General features: G+C 33.6%; 1 protein-coding gene across 1 annotated transcript in view; it reads left to right on the top strand.

Moving 5' to 3' along the window:
* Positions 1 to 21,143, top strand: part of LOC140442220 (dynein axonemal heavy chain 10-like) — a 657,946-nt gene that overhangs the window by 579,663 nt on the left and 57,140 nt on the right. The window contains 4 exon segments of the mRNA XM_072533298.1: positions 5,309 to 5,691; positions 5,748 to 5,960; positions 15,729 to 15,973; positions 16,027 to 16,218. Coding sequence (XP_072389399.1) covers positions 5,309 to 5,691; positions 5,748 to 5,960; positions 15,729 to 15,973; positions 16,027 to 16,218 — 1,033 coding nt within the window.

Raw genomic sequence — 21,143 nt, forward strand, 5'->3', positions numbered from 1 at the left:
TTATATAAATGCTTTGGCCAAAAATAAAATGATTAAAATTATGATAGATACTGGTTCAGAAAGTACTTTAGTCTCGGAGAATTTTATTTTTAATACATTAAAACTATCAGATATAATAAAGATTCCAAAAATTAAAATTATTGGTGCAAATAATAAGAAGTTGGGTGAAATTGATAAACTAGCCAATTTTAAAATTAATATTCTTAATAAAGAAATTAATATGCAAGGATTTATTGTCAAGGATTTATGTGTTGATATATTAATGGGAAATGATGAATTGGAAAAGAAGAAAGTAAAGATAGATTTTGAAAAAAAAATGGTAACTTTGGAAGGGCAAATAATTAAATTTATGCAGAAAGATGAGGTAGAAGAAGGAATAAGAGTTGATAGGATATTATTAAAAGAAAATAATGATGTTTATGAAGAAGAAATGTATTTTGATGATAGGGAAATGTCCCAAAAGAATGTAAAGAATAATTATTGTAGTGAATATTTAAGGAATGGAAATTTTAAGCAGATGGATGCCTACGAGGCGGAGTGCGTAAAATTGGAAGCAAGGAATAATGAGTACATAATGAAGAATAATTTTATTTGTAAAGAAGAAGATATGATGAAAGTTTTAAATTGCCCTGAAGAATATAAATCAATAGTCATTTCCATATTGCAGCAACACAAGGGACTTGTCAATAAAGAAAATAGAATTGCACAAAATTATATCCATAGTATAAAAGTTAAAGAAGAAAAAGATTTTAAAACAAAATCATACCCAATACCATATAAATACAGAGAAGAAGTAAACAAAACAATTAATAATATGTTAGAAGATGGAATCATTGAGAAAGCAGACACACGTTTTATTAACCCCATAGTAGTAGTACGAAAAAGATCAGGTGAAATCAGGTTATGTTTGGATGCAAGGAATATTAACAAGATTACTGAAAAGCAATTTGAAGCACCAATGAGTATAGATGGAATATTAGGAAGAATTACAGGAATGTCATTTTTCACTAAAATCGATTTACAGCATAGTTTCTGGTTAATACCTCTAGAAAGAAAAAGTAGACAGTATACAGGATTTCAGATAGATGGAGTAGTATATCAATTCAAAGTAGTACCATTTGGACTTCAATCATCTTGCAGTGCTCTATGTAGATGTCTTCATGATATTTTGGATCAATATGAACATTTTGTAATTCACTACATTGATGATATATTAATTTTTTCTAAAACGGCTGAAGATCATGAGAAACACCTAAAAATTATAATAAATAGATTAGACAAAGTTGGACTAAAAATAAATCAAGAAAAATGTACATTTTTTCAAAAAGAAGTCATATATCTAGGTTATAAACTTAACACTAAGGGAATCGAAATGGATCCAGAACGGACACAAGTCATTCAGGAATATAAAACACCACACAATTTAAGAACTTTAAGAGGATTTATTGGAATAATTAATTATTATAAAAGGATGATACCAGATCTAAGTATAAAAGAAATTCCATTACTTGAACTACTGAGAAAAGGTGTAAAATGGAGATGGGATCAGAGAAGAGAACTAGCATTCCAAGAAATTAAAAACATTTTTCTGTCAAATTTGAAAATATACTATCCTGACTATACACAGCCATTCATACTAAGAACAGATACATCAATAGAGAGATTATCAGGGGTATTATTACAAATACATGATGGGGTCGAATACCCAATACAATTCATTTCAAGAATTACAAAGCCACATGAAAAGGGTTACTCAGTTTCAGAATTAGAACTAGCAAGTATAATACACTGTGTCACAAAATTAAGATTTTATTTGTTGGGTAATGAATTTACAATAGAAACAGATCACCAAGCTTTAACGTCTATATTAAATAACAAATATGGAAACAGTAGAATACATCGGTGGAGTCTAATACTTAGTGAATACTGCTTTGAAATCAAATACATTTCTGGAAAATCCAATATAGTGGCAGATGCTTTATCAAGGTTAGAAAATACATCACAAAAAGGGCAGCGAACAATAAAAATTGGATTAAATCAATTAGTAGAAAGTACTGGATTATATTCTAAAGAAGAAATTATAAGAGATCAGATCAATTTGAGTGAAAAACAAAAAGTCCTTAGGAAAGATGGGGTATATTATAAAATAATAAATGGCATAGAAGTATATGTAATAACTAGAACTTTAGCAAAGAAAATATTGAAAAATTTACATAACAATTATATGCATATTGGTTCAAGAAAGCTATGGATGCTATTTAGGGACAATTATTTTGCAAAGAATGACATAAGTATAGCAAAGGAAATTACTACCCAATGCCCAATATGTCAACTAAACAAAGAAAAGAATTTCAAAAACCAGAACACATATAAATCTAATGTTGTATATGAAAAACTAAATACAGTTTCCATGGATTTTATTTCAAATTTAGTTCTCAGTCCAACAGGAAAAAAGCATATACTAGTGATAGTTGATTTATATACAAAATTTATTAAACTATATCCCTGCTCTAGAACAAATGTTAAAACATTAAAATTATATATTAATCAATTTTTCGAAGAAATAGGACCATTTAGAAATTGCATAATAGATAATGCTACATATTTTAACAACCAAAAATTTCGGACATTTTGTGAGAAAAAGGGAATCAACATTCATTTTACAAGTATCAGACATCCTCAGGCAAATCCTGCAGAAAGATATATTAAAGAAGTTATAAAATATTTAAGGATACTATGCCAAAATCAACACGAAACTTGGCAGCAACATATACCACAAGTAGAATATTTTTAAATAATACACATAATTTGAATACAGAGGAAGTACCAGAATATTTAATGTTTGGCCATATAGGAAACAGAAAGTGGATTAGTGAATATAATCAGGATATGTTAGAACAAGTAATGCAGAAAGTGAATAACCGAATTAGGAGGAAAGCTGAAAAATATATCAGAAGACAAAATCGAAATATAAAAAAACCAATCACATTTCAAAAAGGAGACCTAGTGTTAATTCGTTCACTTAGAAAAAGTAATGTTAAAGAAAATCGTTGTAAAAAATTACAACCAATGTTTGAAGGTCCATACATAATTGAAAATCAGAATGGACTAAATAGTTATGTGTTAATAGATGCAGAGAACAGACTAAGAGGCATATTTCATATCAACGACATTTTTCAATATCATGAAGAGATTGAATAATATTTTCTATACCTTTAACACAAATATAATAACACTAATAACTTACTGATATATCCATTTTATTCAATAGACTTGATTTGTTAAATGGTAGATGGTAGATTTCATTATTTTGAATCAATTTGACATCATACTTGTTGAATTTTGTATATATGGAAATTAATTTGTACCCTAAAAATCATAATTTGGGGTTACACACAAAATTGATACTATAATTGCTATAAAAATGTCTTTCTAATATAATAAAGTAAAAAAAAAAAACTTACCAATTTATATTGATGAAAGTTATTTTGAATGGAAATAATTCCTAGATTTTGTCTATAAACAAACAGAACACCATATCGATTATATTTTAATTAAGGTTATATTTTATTCTCTGATATCGCATCCATTGCCCCATTTGACATGACAGTTTGACCATAGAATAGCCGAACTGTGCTCCGTTGTTCTCTGTTTTGACATAGACAGCGAACAGGGATGTATTTAACACATTTTAAATAAAAAAAAAATTGAATTATTAATTTATTAAATTTAATAAGGTATGAGAAAATTAATATTTAAAAAAATAATAAGTAAATTATTTATTTTAAATATTATTTTGGGGTATTGATACGATTAGGGTTTATAGAAAATAATTTATAAGTTATATACTACATAATATTAGATATTTGGTTGTTTTAAATAAATTATATACTAGAGAATTTAATAAAAATATATTTATGTGAGGGCATTTTTAATAAATTAGCATATAATAATTGTAAAAAAGTTGTATTTTAATATTGTAAATATATATAAGTGAGCCATGTGCTTAGGCAACCAAAAATACTCTCGGAGATTGACAGATATTTATACTCTGAAGTGACGTTTAAGAATATTTACGAATATAAAGTGGGTTATAATAATATATTGTTTGAAATGTGTATTTTATTAAATTAGAATGTTAAGTTACTAATTTAATTATATATTCTGATCTGAAAAGCCTAAATGTAAACAAAATTATTAATAGAAAAGAATGGAATTCTCTGGATCTCCGGAGATGGCCATGTTTGCGAAATGGTTTGTTCCAGAAAATTCAGACAAGTATTTGATAGAACAAATTAGAACATGATATCTTACGAGATGGTTCTAGAAATCCAAAAAACATATAAATACCCGTGATTTGGATTCAAGATGGCAGTTTTTTGGCAGTTTTTGGGAGTTTTTGGAAGTTTTTAGTCAGAAGTCAGGCCAGTTTATTATGAAAGTTAGTAGAGTGAAGTAAATTGTGCAGAATTTTCAAGACAGTCAGTGAATCAGTTACAAATAGTCAAATTGTTTAATATAGTGAGTTAAATGAAGATTAAAAATTATGCATATAATTTAATGCACATTTATAATCATACACAAATAATTATTGAAGATTAAAAAAGGTATATTGGAAGAAATTAAATTATATTATGGTTGGAGATTAGTATAAATCAACTTATAATAATTGGATATTGGTATATTGAAAAGAAGAATAAATATAAATGCTGTTTGCTGGTTTGGTTGGTGGTGTATACATGCTGGTGAAGAAAACTATATCCTAAATTGGTAGAAGCTGATAATTGGAAAAAGAAATTTCACAAAAACAAGGATAACCGAAGTACGAAGACTTTCAGTGGTGATAAGAATATATACAGTGGAAAACAGTTCATTTAGGCATTCAGTGAAAGAAAGGTACAAAATTTTGTTAATATAATTTAGTTAATGTCATAACAATTTCAATTTTGAAGATAGTTTATTTAAAATTTAACATTGTCTATAGAATTTAATTAGTTTTATAAGAACATCAATTTAAAGATAGTTTATTTTAAATTTACATTGGCTAGGTTAGATATATATGTGTGTTTCATAATAGTTATAATAAAGATAATTTAAAAAAGTACTTACAAGCTAATTCTTTGAGAACCGCGATAAAAACCCTATATTATTAAAAATACTCATTGCTCATCATTCAAACAAAAAACACATCATAACAATATATATATATATATATATATATATATATATATATATATATATATAATATAAATTTAAATCGTCTAAATATTTTTTTTACTACTTTAATGCCATTATTTAACTATTGTAGGATTGGAGGACCAATTACTTAGCGTAGTAGTTCGAAATGAGCGACCGGACTTGGAAGAACAACGAGAACATCTCATAGCGGAAACTAGCACGAATAAAAGTCTTTTATCGGAACTGGAAGATTCTCTGTTAAGAGAACTTTCCACCACCACTGGTAATATGTTGGATAACGTAGAGCTAGTAACCACCCTAGAAAATACCAAGACTAGAGCAATCGAAGTAATGGAAAAATTAGCAATGGCTAGCGAGACTTCTAAGGACATCGATAAGCTAAGAGACGGATATAGATCCGTAGCAAAAAGAGGTGCAGTGCTTTTCTTCGTTTTATCAGACATGGCTGGTGTCAATGCTATGTATCAATATTCTTTGGAATCCTATTTAGAGGTAAATAGTTTTGCGGGCTTTTTTTAAATTAGAAAATATAACTTCGATATTTTTAGGTGTTTGCTTCTTCTCTGAGAAAGGCTCTTCCCCACACTCTTTTGACAAAAAGACTGGAGAATATAAGAAACATGTTAACAAAGAATGTGTACGATTACGGCTGCACCGGTATTTTTGAAAAACACAAATTACTTTACTCATTCCAAATGACTTCTAAGTTAGAACAGAGTGAAGATAGGGTAAACCAAGCGGAAATCGATTTCTTCATAAAGGTTTGCATACTTATATTTCCGAAAGTACCAATTTGGTTGCTTCTGGGAAATACTGATATATGTATATATCATATAATGATTATATGATATATTTGTAGTGAAAATAACAATAAAAATGGGGCTCCAACGCACTTTCTTAAATTGAACTATTGTTAAATCTAAAGTGTTCTAAGATTGTATCGGAAACCCGCCCCGGTCATAAAGGCTAGGTACCCTCCGTTAAGATAGACAAAATGCCCACACTCCTAGAATTTATTTTTTCAATTGTTTTTTCATTTTACCCAATTCAAATATAGGACTCAGCGCAATTTTAACACTCTACGGTTTTCCCTCTGCTCCGTACTCCCAATAACATCATTTTTTCGGTGGGTTGCAATCAATTTAAAACTTTCAAACAAAATTCCCACGCATTGCTAAGGCCTTTACAAAATTGATTTATTTTTTATAGACCCATAGGTTGAATTTCCCTAACCTAAAAATGCATTTTTTGTGGAAAAAAGCATATCAAAGATGTTTACAGATCTATATTTCTGAATTTTTCCAGATTTTTTGTCAGGTTAGCTACCTTCAAAAATACAAAAAACTGTTTTTTAGGTATTTTTTGTAGATAATTTCCATTTTATAAAATCTTCCAAAATAGATCTAACAAGGGTTTTTTAGATTATTTATAATATGAAGTTCCTAGGCCTTTTAGAATATTCAAAAATTGGACGAAACACCTTTAAACTACCAAAAACCATGTTTTCCAGGGTTTTTAAGAATTTTTTGCGGGGTTTTTTTGAGACCGATACAACCTCAATAAATGTTTTCTCTTTTAACTTTTAATGTGAATAAAAATGCAATTTAATCTGCCACTTCCTCCCACTAACCCCAAAAACATAATTTTTTTGTTTTTATTTTTTTATACATAATTTAAAATAACTGAGTCCTTTAGAAGATTTAAAAATTAGACGAAACTCCTTTAAATCCCAAAAAACATGTTTTTTGAGCCTTCTAAGGGTTTTTATGAGATTATATTGTCATATTATTTAGGGTTGATACATCCTGATTCAATATGTCTCCAATTTATATTTAAAACATATAACAATAACCATTTCAGGACTTAAAGAAGCAAATACAACCATCGTGTACGCAAATTCGGGAGATTTTACTGGATTTGCCCAACTTTTTTACCTTTCAACATCATTAAGCCGCATATTTTTAAAATTTGTATAAAATAACACAAAACGATAGCGAAAAATCCAGTTTTAAAGCGTTTTTGGGGATTTTACTTAAGTAAGGTTAAGTAAAATCCTTTCTGATGGTATATGTGGAAAAGATCAAAAAGTTAGGTAAATTCAGTAAAAACTCCCCAATAACACTGGAAAACCTGTTTTCCACATAACCAATGGTTGTATTTGCTTCTTTGAGGCCTAAAAATCTTCTTTTTGATATATTTTTTAAATTGAAGACGCATTGATTCAGATTGTAACGATCTCAAAAATATGATTAAAATCGCAAAACTCGTAAAAACCCTGCAAAACAAAAATTTTTGGGGGTTTAAAGGCGTTTCACCCTATTTTTTAATGTCCTAAAGGACTCAGCAACTTCAAATTATACATAGCCCATTAAAAAAATTTTTGATCTATTTTGAAGTCCATAAAATAAAGAAAATCCACAAAAACCCCTGAAAAATAATAACTTTTCGGGTTTTTGGATGGAGGCTTATAGAAAAATTTGGAAAAAATCAAAAATATATTTTTTGATAAAATAAAAATAAACAAAATAAAAAAAATAGACCTACGGCTATCTCTAAACAAAAGTTATACACATTTTTCGAAAAAAAAAAATGCATTATGTATACTCTGGGGTCTTTAAAAAATAGACAAGTTTTGTAAAAGCTTCAACTATGCCTGTGATTTTTTTAATTTTTAAATTGATTGCAATCCACGGAATAAAAAATAATAACGAAAAAATTACGTTTTATGGGCAAGGCATGGGAATGGCGGGCTAAAATTACTCAAAAACTCGCAAAAAATCTTGAAACCTTGAAAACAGAAAGTTTTTTGGAGTTTAAATATGTTTTACTCACTTTTTGAATCTCATAAAACACTCATCTTTTATAAACTAACCTATAGAACAAACTTGATTTATTCCATTTTGATGTCTGGAAAATGGGTAAAATTCATAAAAACCCCAAAAATCAGTTTTTCGGGTTTTCGAAAATGATGCATCTAAAAGAAAAATCTGAAAAAAATTATATAGTTTTTGATTAACCACTTAACGCAGAAATTTATTTGCAAAAATACAAAATTATCTATTTATTTTTTTACAATAATATAAACTACCCACAAGGCTCTTGTCCTTAGATATATGCAATCCAAAGTAAAAAGTACCTAGAAAATAAATTTTATCAGAAAAATATAAAATAACAAAAAACTTGAATTGAACTAAAACTTCTTTTTGAAAAATGGTATAAAATTTTATTATTAAAATTTACTTTAGGTAGGCTTAACTTTTGTATTATTCCTTTTTGGTAGCTCCCGGGTAGCGTTGAAATGGACAGTTGAAATCAATGATGGCTTTGGTTAGGCTTCTTAACATTTTACGTGTTTTATGAGTACCGAGGAGTTGGCCCGGTGCCTCAACCCCCAACCTGGAGGGCCAGGGATTTTACATCAGAGTATCCTTCTCCTATGCGAGTTGCTTCCACTACAGCTAGAGAGTCTCACCTACCCTTCGATTTTAAACAAGCCCTAAAATCGGGGGCTGCCACTTCCGTCCTCCAGACCGTTGTGAAGACCTTCTTCTCCGCCCTGAATGCCGTTATGGACTTTATCCGTAACCCTGGACAAGGGACCCTTAGCAGGTACTAGTTTCCCGGGTTAGGAAACACCTGGAATCTGCGGAAGGCAAGGATTGATTCACTTTCCCTGATAGGACTATCCAAAAGGAGTTCCTACCCGCTACCTACAACGGTAGATGCGGTAGGTGCGGTAAACAGCACAATAAGTAGGATGTATGGGAAACTTATTAAGAACAAAATAGAAAATGACTATAGAGATTACGAAGCAGAGGAACAAGCTGGTTTTAGAGCTGGGCGATCCACAGTAGACCACTTGTACTCTATTACGCAAGTTATTGAAAAAAAAACCGCCGTCAATAAAGAAGTTCACCTGATGTACGTAGACTCACAAAAAGCATATGACAGTGTACCCCTAAGTAAACTATGGTCAACCCTACAGCAAACCAACATTAAGCATGGTCTTATCAAAGCAGTCCAAAGTCTGTATAATGGAACGACAGCAAAAATTAAAACTGGATCAAGGATATCTGAAGAATTTAAGGTCACGAAAGGACTAAAGCAGGGTTGCTGTAATTCGCCTACCCTTTTCAAAATTTATCTGGAACAAGCACTCAAGCTGTGGAAAAGAAAATGTAATGGCATGGGAATTCCTCTCAATGACGAGACTACACTGTACACCTTATGTTTCGCTGATGACCAAATACTGATTGCTCATCATCATGACGACTTGAGTTACATGACTCGGAAGCTAATAGAAGAATATAACAAATGGGGTCTCGAAGTCAACATTAAGAAAACTGAAGCCATGTGTATTGGAGGGACAAAACAGTCCATTATATTAGACGATGGGGTAGAAATTAGAAACTGTGATGAATACAAGTACCTGGGTATGAAGATAACTCAAGATGGAACACTCGATGCTGCTATAAAAGACAGAAACATACAGGGTAGAAAAGCCATATCCATGATGAACGGAATTCTGTGGGACCAAACAATATCTAAAGCGAACAAACAACTCATATACAACACCATACTTAAAAGTGTAATCACATATGGCAGCGAAGTTTGGCAAATGAAACAAAGAACAGAGAAACTGTTACTAGCAACAGAAATGGACTTCTGGAGAAGAGCAGCAGGAAAATCAAGAAGAGATCGGATACCAAATGAGAGAATACGTGAAATGATGGGAGTCAAGCATACAATAGTTGATGACATAAAAACAAAACAGTTAATATGGTACGGCCATGTACAGAGAATGCCAGATGACAGGATTCCAAAACAGATTTTGACGTGGACACCACAAGGGAGAAGGAAAAGATAAAGGCCGAGAAAAAGCTGGAGAGAGGGAATTGAAAAAGAACTAGAGGAAAGAGAAATCCCTCCAGGCCTATGGCTGAATAGAGAAGAATGGCGGTTAGGAGTCGGAAGGCATCGGAGAACGCTGTAAACCGATAGTAGTAGTAGTAGTGAAATCAATGATTTATATGTTTAATCCTTCCATTTGACAGCACAAAATTTGTTTATTGAGAATACTATAATATCACATTTTCGCAACTGTTTGTTTTTTTAATTCTTTTTGAACTTCTTTTCTGGATACCTTCAATGTTCCATACACATCGGTTTTATTGGAAATATGTATATCAGTAAGTTGTGGTGAATTATAAAAATTGTTCATAGTCAAACGGTACTCTTAATTAAGTAATGACTTCGACATAGTCATGACTACTTGAACTGAAACTGGGAGATCTGCGTAAGCTGCCCACATGCATGCGCACAAGACCGTAGATCGTAGCTTTCTTCGAACATCTTAAAGAAGGAGAACTAAACTGACTACCTAAGCCATGGTTTGGGTTTATGCTCAGCTGTTCCTTTTACTCGTGGTTTCATTTTCTGCCTTATATGGTTTGCTATTATCAAAACTATTATTATTTAATGGTACTTCTGTGGTGGTGGTCTCTCTCTCTCTCTCTGTCTTATGGTGCTACAGCTCAAGCCAAGCCCTGACCTCCCCCAGCATGCGCCTCCAATTATCCCTTTCCTTGGCTGCTCTTCTCCATTATCCCCTCTTAATATCTTTTTAGCATCAGTTCTCACTTCGTCTATCCATCTCCTTCTTGTTCTGTTATTATACATTCTTATAAGATGACCTTTTCAGCGCAATCTTTGTAATTTTGCATAATTTGTTAAAGAAGGTTCTTGGTAGTATTGCTATATCTCGATGTTAAACCTTATTCTCCATATATCATTGTCGCAAATAGGCCCCAATACCCTTCTCAATATCTTTCTATCAAAAGTATTAATAAAATTTATTGACTTTTCTGTCACGATGCATGTTTCTACGGTACGTGTTGCTACTGGTGGTATGATGGTTTTATATATTTTAAACTTTACTTTCCTATAGATGTCTTTGGATTTAGAAACCTAAAACAGGGAGGAGTATGCTTTGTTAGCAAGTATTATCTTTTTCCGTATTTCCTCTTCATCGCTGCCGTCTTCAGTTATTCATACGCCCAAAGTTATAGGTGTGTGTGTGTGTGTGTGTGTGTGTGTGTGTGTGTGTGTGTGTGTGTGTGTGTGTGTGTGTGTGTGTGTGTGTGTGTGTGTGTGTGTGTGTGTGTGTGTGTGTGTGTGTGTGTGTGTGTGTGTGTGTGTGTGTGTGTGTGTGTGTGTGTGTGTGTGTGTGTGTGTGTGTGTGTGTGTGTGTGTGTGTGTGTGTGTGTGTGTGTGTGTGTGTGTGTGTGTGTGTGTGTGTGTGTGTGTGTGTGTGTGTGTGTGTGTGTGTGTGTGTGTGTGTGTGTGTGTGTGTGTGTGTGTGTGTGTGTGTGTGTGTGTGTGTGTGTGTGTGTGTGTGTGTGTGTGTGTGTGTGTGTGTGTGTGTGTGTGTGTGTGTGTGTGTGTGTGTGTGTGTGTGTGTGTGTGTGTGTGTGTGTGTGTGTGTGTGTGTGTGTGTGTGTGTGTGTGTGTGTGTGTGTGTGTGTGTGTGTGTGTGTGTGTGTGTGTGTGTGTGTGTGTGTGTGTGTGTGTGTGTGTGTGTGTGTGTGTGTGTGTGTGTGTGTGTGTGTGTGTGTGTGTGTGTGTGTGTGTGTGTGTGTGTGTGTGTGTGTGTGTGTGTGTGTGTGTGTGTGTGTGTGTGTGTGTGTGTGTGTGTGTGTGTGTGTGTGTGTGTGTGTGTGTGTGTGTGTGTGTGTGTGTGTGTGTGTGTGTGTGTGTGTGTGTGTGTGTGTGTGTGTGTGTGTGTGTGTGTGTGTGTGTGTGTGTGTGTGTGTGTGTGTGTGTGTGTGTGTGTGTGTGTGTGTGTGTGTGTGTGTGTGTGTGTGTGTGTGTGTGTGTGTGTGTGTGTGTGTGTGTGTGTGTGTGTGTGTGTGTGTGTGTGTGTGTGTGTGTGTGTGTGTGTGTGTGTGTGTGTGTGTGTGTGTGTGTGTGTGTGTGTGTGTGTGTGTGTGTGTGTGTGTGTGTGTGTGTGTGTGTGTGTGTGTGTGTGTGTGTGTGTGTGTGTGTGTGTGTGTGTGTGTGTGTGTGTGTGTGTGTGTGTGTGTGTGTGTGTGTGTGTGTGTGTGTGTGTGTGTGTGTGTGTGTGTGTGTGTGTGTGTGTGTGTGTGTGTGTGTGTGTGTGTGTGTGTGTGTGTGTGTGTGTGTGTGTGTGTGTGTGTGTGTGTGTGTGTGTGTGTGTGTGTGTGTGTGTGTGTGTGTGTGTGTGTGTGTGTGTGTGTGTGTGTGTGTGTGTGTTAAGTAAATTTGTTCCTGGTTTTATGCCCGAAGGAGAGATATCCAATGATATTACCTTACCTTATTCTATTTTGGTTTATTTTTAAAGTAGGTCTTGGGGCCAGGTTCTATCTAGTCTTCTTGTGGCTTAACCATTGTTGAATAATTTCCTTACTACCAGCTTTTCATGGTGAATGGTACGTTCATTTTGTGACTCCTTGGCTTGATGGATTTCTTCTCTGATGAAAGAAATCTTTAAGTCGTAGTGAAGTGTTTGATAACATACGTAACATGGTGCATCCACTATCGATCTTAGCACTTTAGACTGAAATCTTTGGATGATATTCAGCGACGTTGGCTTTGCACAGCCCCATAGGTGTAATTTGTGGAACTAGATAGGTTTGAGTATGGATTTCGTATAAAAGAATTTTATTTTGAATGTTAAGGTTTGATTTACGTCCAAAGAGCCAATACATTTGCCGGAATTTTAAGTCGGGCTATCTTTTTTTGGCCTGGACATATTTCTTTCAAGTGAGACGTTGAAGAAGATGAAGGCCAAGGTATCTAGCGTCTGTTACTTTTGATATTCTTACATTTTCCATTCTTACAAGTGGGCATGTATTGTTGCGGTTAGTAAAGGTTTTATGAGTCTTGTATGTGATCTTCATTTACAGCTAGTATTGCTACGTCGTCAACAAAGGAAGCGATTGTAGTATCATTAGTCTCTGGTATATCGGCTGTGTAGAGTAAGATAAGAATTTGCCCTAGAACACTGCCCTGCAGGACTCTGAAGATAATAGAATAGAGGATAGATTGATGGTAATTGAATTTTACAGAGAAATACCTATTTGATATCTAGGATTTGAGTAGGAGAAAATAGTTACTGGATAGTGCTATTTTTACTTTATAAAGCACACCTCTGTTCCTAACTTTGTCAAACGCTTGTGAGATATCTAGGTATATAGCGTTGCAGTATTTCTTTTTTCAAGACTTTTTAATATTTCATTTGATCGATTTATCCAGTAGTGGAGTGATTTTTTCGAAAAACAAACTAATGTTTTGGTAGTAATGTTAGAAATTCATGATTTGCGTATATCTTTCGTAGCAGCAATCTTTCAAAAACTTTGCTTGCGGTTGGTAGGCTAATGGGTCGATAAGATGTTACTTCATTGGGCTCTTTTTCTGGCTTAGGAATCATATTGATTTCTGCGAATTTACATATTTTTGCAGTATTTGAAGGGAACAATTTTAATTTAATTTTGCATTTTTAAAAACAAAAGGAATTTTAAGAACTTCAGTAGCGAATATTCCCTCTTCTGGCAATGATAGCAGCTTGCAAATGACGAGGCATACTTTGTTGCAAAGCTCTGTTGAATTTCTGGAGGCCAACACATGAACACAACAACACAACACAACAACCTCCGATGCAATTGACATTAAACAACCGAAAAATAGAACAAATGGAGACATACACATACCTTGGAACCACAGTCAACACAAAATGGGACCAGTCAACAGAAATAAGATCACGAATTGAAAAAGAGCGAAACGCGTTCAACAATATGAAAAAGTGGTTCACAAGCAAAATCTCAATGGAACTAAAATTAAGACTGGTCAAGTGTTATGTCTTTCCGGTCTTGTTCTATGGAGCAGAGGCATGGACCACAACGGAAGCCACCCTGAAGAAACTAGAATCCTTTGAGCTGTGGATATATCGCCGTATTCTTCGGATATCGTGGACAGACCACATCACTAACGTGGAAGTAATGCAGAGAATAGGCAAAAGCAAAGAAATAATCTTTATCGTAAAGAAACGGAAGCTTGGACGACACTCATGGATGCATAACCTGCGACAATGGTTCGGACTAACATCGACCGAACTGTTCAGAGCCTTGTTAATAGCCAAAATCCGAATAGGGCAAAGGAAGAAGAAGAACACATGAATCCGAAAGCCTCTCTTCATCTTATCCCAAACAGGTTCTATGGGATTCATATCTAGATTTCCAGCAGACCAAACAAATCGTGTGATTTAAACTTTGTCAAGACACTTAGTAACTATCCGAACAATATAAGGCCGTGTATTATTATGAATAAATGTTGCGTCGCCTCCAAGAATAATTATTAACGGTAAAACATGGTCTTCAAGAAACTGTGTCCGGTACCTATGCACAGTCAATGTCTTATTCTCGATAAAGATTAACTCTGTGCGAGTGTCAAACAATATGTTTTTCCATGCTATAACTTACCCTCCACCCAATGGAAGTCGCTCGGCAACACATGCTCGAGTATATCTCTCGCTTGGATGTCGCCACACTCTTTCATGTTTTTCTGAATTCATAAGACAGAATCTCGATTCATCTGAAAACAATACATAACTCTAATCCTGTATTGTCCAAGCCAAGTACTCTCGTGCAAAATTCAATCTGGCAAATTCGGTGTTTACAGGAAAGCAGCGGGCAAGTTACTCTTGTTCCAGAAGATAAGCTAGCAGCATAAAGTCCTTTATTAACTATCCATTTACTTACATTTACATTTCGCACTGCTTTCAGATGATTTCGAAGGGAAATTGCCGTGACCGTTTAGTTTCTTAAAAGACTAGAAACGACAAAGCGGTCATCTCTAGCTGTTGTAATTCTGTCTCGATCTGATTTAGATCTTTGAGTACGTAGACTAGTCTCTTCGTACCGTCGCCATACTCGTTGCATACTTTAGAGACTTATACCAACGTTTCTCGTAGTTTCGCTATGACCGTGGCCATCTTCTAACGCCGCAGCAATTCTTGCCTCCACAAAAGAACTTATGCTTATTGCAATACACTGACAGTGACAACATTAGTCTAACAATTTACAATTAACGTTTAAACTATGTATCTCAAGGGGCCTATTTATCTCAAACGCTTATCGAAACTCTAACAACAATATATTTTTTTAAGCAATTTTATGATCTTCAATGTATATATATATATATATATATATATATGTGTGTGTATATATATATATATGTGTATATATGTATATATATATATTGTTTTATAGTATCAGCAACCTTTTCTTTTGTGTCTTAATATTTCGTCACAATTTTGTGACTTCTTCAGGAGAAAACTGTATAAAATTTATTACAATAATAATTATTTAATATAAACAAGGTGAATTGATTTTAATTTAGTCTTATATTGAACAATTTGTAGTGAATTAAGTTGAAATAAACAAATATTATGATTATGACGAAGTATTATTATTATAAAAAGTTCTATTTTTATTACATATATTTATTTTTAGGGTACTGTTAGTCTAGAAAGAACAACCAGAGAATGTCCAGCCCAATGGATCTCTCCCCAAAATTGGGAAAACATTGTGAAACTATCTTCAGATTTTCCAGATTCATTCTGGGAACTGCCATCAGAAATTGAAAAATTTATGGAACAATGGCATACATGGTACGATCATGATAGTCCAGAAGATGAAGAATTTCCGTGCAAATACAGGGAAAAACTACCACAATTTCACATTTTAATGTTGCTCAGGTAAATAAAATTTGATAAATCATTTTTTGACTCTTATACTCATTTTGTCGTAGGTGTTTTCGGGTAGACCGAGTATATAGAGCTGTAGGAAATTATATTACAAATATAATGGGCGAAGAATTTATCATGCCCCCTGTTATTAGTCTGGATAGTATTTATGACCAAAGTAGTCCTTTAATGCCGGTGTTATTTATTCTTAGCCCTGGCTCTGATCCTACTGTAGAACTTATGAAATTAGGTGATAGGTAAGTTTTTTGCATATGAAGACCACACGGAAGAAAGGCGAAACAACAATTTAATATTTTTTTTTTGTTCAGAGCAGCAATATGTAGGTTTTTAGTAGTAGTTTTATGTGAGTCATTCAAACATGGGAAAAAGACGAATCCTCAAAACTTAAGACACGTTATAAAATTCTTCGTACAGGGAAGAAAGGCGAATGGTCCTGGCGTAAATCCAAGAAAGGTGGAATGTCAGTGCTTGTCGGGACGTCGGGGGATTACACGCCGCATTTTGTTTAATAAAAACGTTTAGTTTTCGATTAGCCTTCATTAAATAAAGTGCGTGTTATTGTGCTCGAAAATGACGGATAGTGAAAGAGATAATACGGGTAGCGAAAAAAACAGTAGAAAAATTACAGGTCGAATAAATGAAGTGATGAAGCGGTTAAGACAACAGAGCCATGAAACAGGTGAAGATTGTCAATGTAAGAGACTTAAGTGTTTTAAAACAGTAGATCAACAAAATCGATAACATATTATAAACAATTTTAACCGTATGGTGCGCTATGAACAAAATATTTACTTGGCAGACCTAATAACATTAATGCCCGTAAAGCAAAGAAGAGCCCGAGATGTACATCAAGATTGCATGATGCAAAGTACCTATTCTTTAAGAGTTAGAATAACGACTGACGATAAAACTACTGACGTCCCAGTTTGTTTTAAAGCTTTATTAAGCCTTCTTAGAATTGGTCGGAAGAGGCTTAAGAATATTCAAAAAAGTTTAAAAGCTACTGGTAGTGCACCAATTGAAAAACGCGGAATAATCCAAAAAAAAAAACACATTACCAAAACAACAGCTAGATGAAGTTATTGAACACATAAAACGTTTTAAATGAAGAGGAAGCCATTGCAGTAAAAATTAAACTAAGAAAATGTACCTACCGGATGACTTAAATATTAAGAAAATGTACACTATGTAAACCCGATAAGGGCGCTCCTGTGTCTTTCGAAACATATAGAAAAATCTTTAATAAGCATTTTAACATAGGTTTCGGCTATCCGCGGAGTGATACGCGTAGTGCTCGCGATTATTTCATGGCTGACCTTAAGGTCCTTCACAATAAACTGAATTAAACAAATGATGCCTCTGGAAAACAAAAGATAGAAGTTGAGATAAAACGAATGACTTTAACAAATAGCCTACACAAATCCAAAGTGGAAGCATTTTATGAAAAAAAGAGAAAGGGAAGGAAAACAGCAATGCAGAATGTTAACTGTGAAGCAGTCGCTATGGATTTTGAAAAAAAATTATCCACTCCAAATATTCCGACCAACGACGTCTACTATAAGAGACAACTTACGCTTCACTCCTTTAACATTCATATATTGTCAACATTAAATGCTAACATTTTATTGTTTTCCAGAAACCATTTCAGTTTGTCACCTCTATATATTCTGTGATTCATGTGGTGACCAAAATAAAAACTTCACTGTTTTCCACTATCTTCACTATCTACACTTGAGTGCAAAACATTCGACTCAAAAGCGATATTTGAGATTACACCTTCTGTTTTAATGTAACAAGTATGAAAATAACAAGATGTAATGTGCGAACAGTAACTTTATTATTGAACTTACAAAAACCGCTATTTCATTATTTGGAAGATGCATTATAAAAACAATAAGCTATACGAACAGAGTTTCTCAAATATTCATCATTGGAACTATCCCAAAAAAGACGTAATGAACAGAGAAATCATCAATTACGAAATGAATTTTTTTATTTTTCAATATCTGATATTACTACCCCTATTATACTTTCCAGTCCATTTCGCATGGATCGGATGACTTTTCTAATAAATTCTTGAGGCATTGCTTTCCATTCTTCATTAAGCGCAGCCCTCAATTCCATTATTCTCTTTGGTGCATGATTTCTGTTTCTGACCCTTCGTTTAAGCTCATCCCAAACATACTCTATTGGATTTATGTCCGGGCTCAACTCAGGCCAATTATTGTAGGTATACTGATCTCAGTCAGATAGGTGGTGGTGACTCGTGCGGTATGACATCGTGCATTATCATGCAATAAAATAAAGGTATCACCAATAAATCCCACGTATGGAACCACATTTCCTTTAAAATATCTCTGATGTAACGATCCACCGTTAAACCTTCAACTCGGTTTTCCCATCCATGGAAACGCCTGCCCAAAATATACAAGTACCGCCTCCATATGATACAATTTCTCGTATACAACATTGAGCAAATCGTTCCGCTGGCCTTCTATAGACTCGACGTCTCTTTTCGTTGCCATGTAGGCAGATCCTACTTTCGTCGGAGAATAATACCTGACTTCATTAATAGTCGTCCCAATCCAAATGTTCGCGAGCAAATTCTAGTCGCCTTTACTTCTGGGCTGCAATTAGCTTGAGACTGTCCAAACGCTAGTAACCACACCTCGGACCTCTCTAAGCTCTTCTTTGAGATTAGCACCAGTCAAATGTCGATTTCTCAGAGATTTAGATACAGGAAATCGATCATCTTTCTCCGTTGTTGTTCGTTTACGGCTTCCTCCATGTCGGCGGACATAATCACCAGTATCTTGGTACCGACGATATACTCGGGACACAGCAGCTTGGCTTAAATTTAGTCGATTTGCCACGGCCCTCTGACTCAGGTCTTCTCTCAATAATGCTACTGCTTGAGCTGCTTTGACAGATGTGGTATCCATTCGTTATGCAGTTGCGAACTTAATTGACTAATGTTTTAGTGCATCGCTACGGAAATTGATGCCTACGATGTTAACCGAACGCGTTAAGTCGGTGCGTGTCTATTTCAATGAGTCAACTTCTGACCCCCTCTCTACGTGCTGCATTATTTATTTGTAATACGTCACCCGATTTACCAAAAACCAAAACTTTAAATAAACTAAATAATAAGGATAATAATTGAACTATAAATATTATTAAATTTACACCTTTTAGATTGAAACAGGAGACGTACTTTCGCAAAATAATTTTGAGTCGATTTTTTTGCACGTAAGTGTAGTTAATACTGCAAAAATGTTGGACTCAATCAAAGTAACTGTCCCAATACGAGGTCATTCTTACATGAAGTGCGATCGAGATATGGGTATGATAAGCCAAAAAATTATGGCTGAACTTTCTGAGGATTGGTACACGGAAATTAGATTATGTCGTGTAAAATCAAATCCGTTCGATGTCGTAGAGGTCGATCAATCACTTATAAGAAACTGGTTACTATTCTTGGACCAAATTTACGTAACTAAACCAACATATAAATCAAGACCAATCAGAGAACTCGAAATATTGAAAGATCATCCACGCCATCTAAAATACTCTGATGTAACAACAAAAATAGATATTGTTTGTTATATGAAAATATAAAAAATTAATGAAAATGTAATTTTTTTGGTGGTTTGAGATAAATTTTATTATATAATGAGACCTGATATTTTATTTGCATCAAAACTTATAATAGTGCAAAAATACTAAGAATCTGTAAAAAATTCGTTCAATATAAACCGTCGCAGATGCAACCAGCAGGACAAATGCAACCATCCACTATAGAAACGCTTTTCAATTGATTTAATGGGACCATTCTCAAAATCTTCTAACATTTGCATTCTCCTTGGTATAAATTTAAATCCTCTCGTATATATATTGAAATACCGAAGAGTAATTTCAGTGTATTTTAGTATTCTATCTTAAAAGTTAAAACACCCGAAATATATATCGATCCCTTTTGTGATCCCTAAAGTTGATGTAAACACGTTTTAAAAGTTTGTTTACATTAATTTCACAGATGCGTATTTTCTCGGCATTCTTTTGTTCGAAAACCACTTTTAGGATATTCTGTGTTTTAAATACATATTCCGGTTATATATTTTGTTTGTACTAAGTTGGGAAGCGAATGATTTTTAAGAATTACGGCATTCTCACTTGGGTCACTGTAAGAGACAGTCCGCTTAAGTGTGGATCTAAATTTTACATAAAATATGAAATGTTTCTCGTTGTTCGTCTCTTTTCATAAAAAATATATTGTATACATAATGTATTGTGGCAGTTATTGGTTCAGTTAAAGTTTTAAGTGAGGATTGGAAGAATCTTCGTTTCCATCCTCGTTTTATTTCTCCCTGGTTGTCATCCCCGACTTTTTGGAAGTTTAGAAAATAAATTTGTTCGTGTGTTCGTTACGCAGAGAGTTTAAGTCCAGTTTCTACCCCCATAAATTCCAGTGAAGTCCAGTTCTACCCCCAGAAAGTCCAGTTACAGAAAATTTAAAGTAGTTTAGTGAAACTCAGGTAACTTTTTTTTTGTTTGAACTTTTGAAATAAAAATAGACAATTTTTCAATAATAAATGCTTTCATAATGTAAAAAAATTGTAATAATTATAATTATATGTCTTAGGGCGTGGCTTAGTTGTCATTTTAATTGTTCTGTTTTAAAATTTAATGTTAGTATATGACAGCTAGCTTTATTATTTTTGACATCTGATAAATACCTAATCATATTTGAGATTTTTTGTTTTGTTTCTTTTAAAGAAGGTTAACCTCCATGCAGTAATATTATTAAGTTTTTGTGGTATCTCCAACTCCTAGAGTTTATAAACGGCTAGGACATATGTAAGTTTTTTCTTCTTAATTAATTTGGTATAAATCTCTGTAACTATTATTATAGTATGTTTTGTGCCATCTATATTTTGTAACTGTTTGTGGTGAGACACAATAAATGTTTATTTTTTTTGTAAACCATTTTGTTTGTTTATTTTGACTACCTCTCTAACCCCTTTTTTCTAGTTTCATTTGAAAAGATATATTTTTTATGTTTAATAATTATTTCAATAGTTACAACTAGCTGCTGTAATGGTTATAATTTGGCACCTCGAAGCGGCGTCCTCTTTAAATTGCTAGAGGTATTTCCCGTTTC

This window comes from Diabrotica undecimpunctata, chromosome 5, assembly GCF_040954645.1.
Source record: "Diabrotica undecimpunctata isolate CICGRU chromosome 5, icDiaUnde3, whole genome shotgun sequence".
Lineage (NCBI taxonomy): Eukaryota > Metazoa > Arthropoda > Insecta > Coleoptera > Chrysomelidae > Diabrotica > Diabrotica undecimpunctata.